The following is a 2,156-nucleotide window of genomic DNA, read 5'->3' on the forward strand; positions in this document are numbered from 1 at the left end:
ATATCATTATTACAGTCATCAAGTTTAAAGTATTTCAACAAAGTATAACATTTTTCTCAACTATTATCTTTAATAATTTTAAAGCTGTTAGAATTTTAATTTAATTATTGACTAAATGTATATGAGTCTCAAAATTCATAAATTTCTGATACATTTGAAGAATTACTATTCGAATAATAATTTGTTGAACAAGTACTAACACTAGAAAGAATAACTGAAAACAAATGCATTTGAATAAGTCAAGAAGTTATTCTCAGTAATAATGAACATATTTATCAACGTAGTAATGAATCAATGAAAATGTTTTTATATATTGAGAAGTGATACTTTTTTATCAAGATTGATAACATATGCTATAAACGTATTAATTTAATGAAATATTTTTTCTTGTTGAACATATTCTTTTGTATTTAAAATGGAATGAAAACTTATGATTTAGAACTGAAACACTTCTGAGAAATGTCATGGCTTAAAAGGAAATTCATTTCTCTTCCCTTCCATACAAAATTTAAACTAACAAAAAATATTATAATAAGATATTTTAAAAAAAACTCTTTTTCTCTTATTAAATTCTGTTTCTCATTCTTTTTGAATTAAAAATAATTAGACAATACTATATTTAGAATTTAATTTAAAGTAACGGCTTTATTGTCTGTCTTTAAATATATAATTATTGAAACATTGTCTTGAACTTATTCTTCTTAAATCAAAAACTTACTCGATTTATTTTCTTATATTCATCAAATTTATTCTTAGAATTTATCAATAATATACTTTATGATAGTTTGATGTTTTCTTTAAAATTTTTAATTAAACTATTCAGTCGTAAAATAATCCCATTTTAACAAACAAAAGTTTATTTTGTAATGTTGTAAATAATCGATAGTCACGAGATAAGAAGAATAATATATTTTCTCAATATATAAATAATACATACATAGCAATGATATAATAATGGCAGATAAATATAAATGTAAATATATGTATTACTCTTTTATAAAAAAAATCGTTAAGCATATGATGCTGACATTATTTAATGAATTTTTGATAGGTTATTATAATTTTAGAATAGTTAGAATTTTTATATTTAAACGTTTGGAGAAACAGATATATTTACAATTAACTGGTTAATAAAATATCAACGATTAAACAGAAAATAAGAAAATTTGATTTGAATCAGTTGCCCATTATTATTAACTATGAAATATAACAAAATAATTATATATAGAAATAAATTCATTGATAATGATTAATTTTTTCAAAAAAAAAGATATTTATCAGCAAAATACATATGAAAGAAAAATGTTATTATTAATATTGTAACTTACATATATGTAAATAATCTTTTACATTCTATTATAATATATTCAAAAAAGTAATTAACAAATAATATTGAAATAAAAAACTTGCAAAAAATAGAAATAAAGAATATGATATTATGAATAAATGAACTAATATTCATACAAACAACAAGAGCATATAAATGATGGAGTTATAATTATGTTTTAATATAAGTATGATGATAAAAACCAACTTTATAATATTAACAAAAAATATTAAATTAAATAAAATAAACAAACTGATAAAATAATATTGAGAAATTAACAATCGACTATTCCTGTTCATGATTAATGAACAACAAAAATGATAGATATAAAACAAAAAAAGTCAAACAAAATTGAAAGAAGGTAAAATTTTTTAATTAATAAAAAAATACTAATAAAAAATAAAAAACAATAAAAAAGAACTTAAAAAATATTTAGAGATGTCAATTGCAGCACTGTTCATACTTGATTCTAAAGGAAGAACAGTTATTAGTAGAAATTATAGAGGTGATATTCCTATGAATGCTGTTAATCAATTTGTAACTAAAATAACAGAAGAAGAAGAAATTAATTTATGTCCTGTAATATTAATTCAAGACATCACATATATGTATGTCAGACACAATGGATTATATTTTATGGCATTTACAGATCAAAACATTAATTCATTGTTAGTAGTATCATTTTTGACAAAATTAATAGAAGTGCTTAAGACATATTTTGATGTTGTAACAGAAGAAACAATACGAGATAATTTTGTTGTTATTTATGAATTGTTAGATGAAATGATTGATTATGGATATCCACAAATAACAGAAAACTAAAGTTCTT

General features: G+C 20.2%; 1 protein-coding gene across 1 annotated transcript in view; it reads left to right on the forward strand.

Moving 5' to 3' along the window:
• Positions 1-1,765: 1,765 nt before the first annotated feature.
• EHI_089880 (AP-1 complex subunit mu-2, putative) overlaps positions 1,766-2,156 on the forward strand; it is a gene marked incomplete at both ends in the record, with an annotated part of 1,264 nt that continues 873 nt past the window's right edge. The window contains one exon of the mRNA XM_001914106.1: positions 1,766-1,999. Within this exon, the coding sequence (XP_001914141.1) occupies positions 1,766-1,999 (234 nt within the window). The remainder of the gene's footprint in view (positions 2,000-2,156) is intronic.

The sequence above is a fragment of the Entamoeba histolytica genome, genomic scaffold, assembly GCF_000208925.1.
Source record: "Entamoeba histolytica HM-1:IMSS scf_1104750517669 genomic scaffold, whole genome shotgun sequence".
NCBI classification, from domain to species: Eukaryota; Evosea; order Mastigamoebida; family Endamoebidae; genus Entamoeba; species Entamoeba histolytica.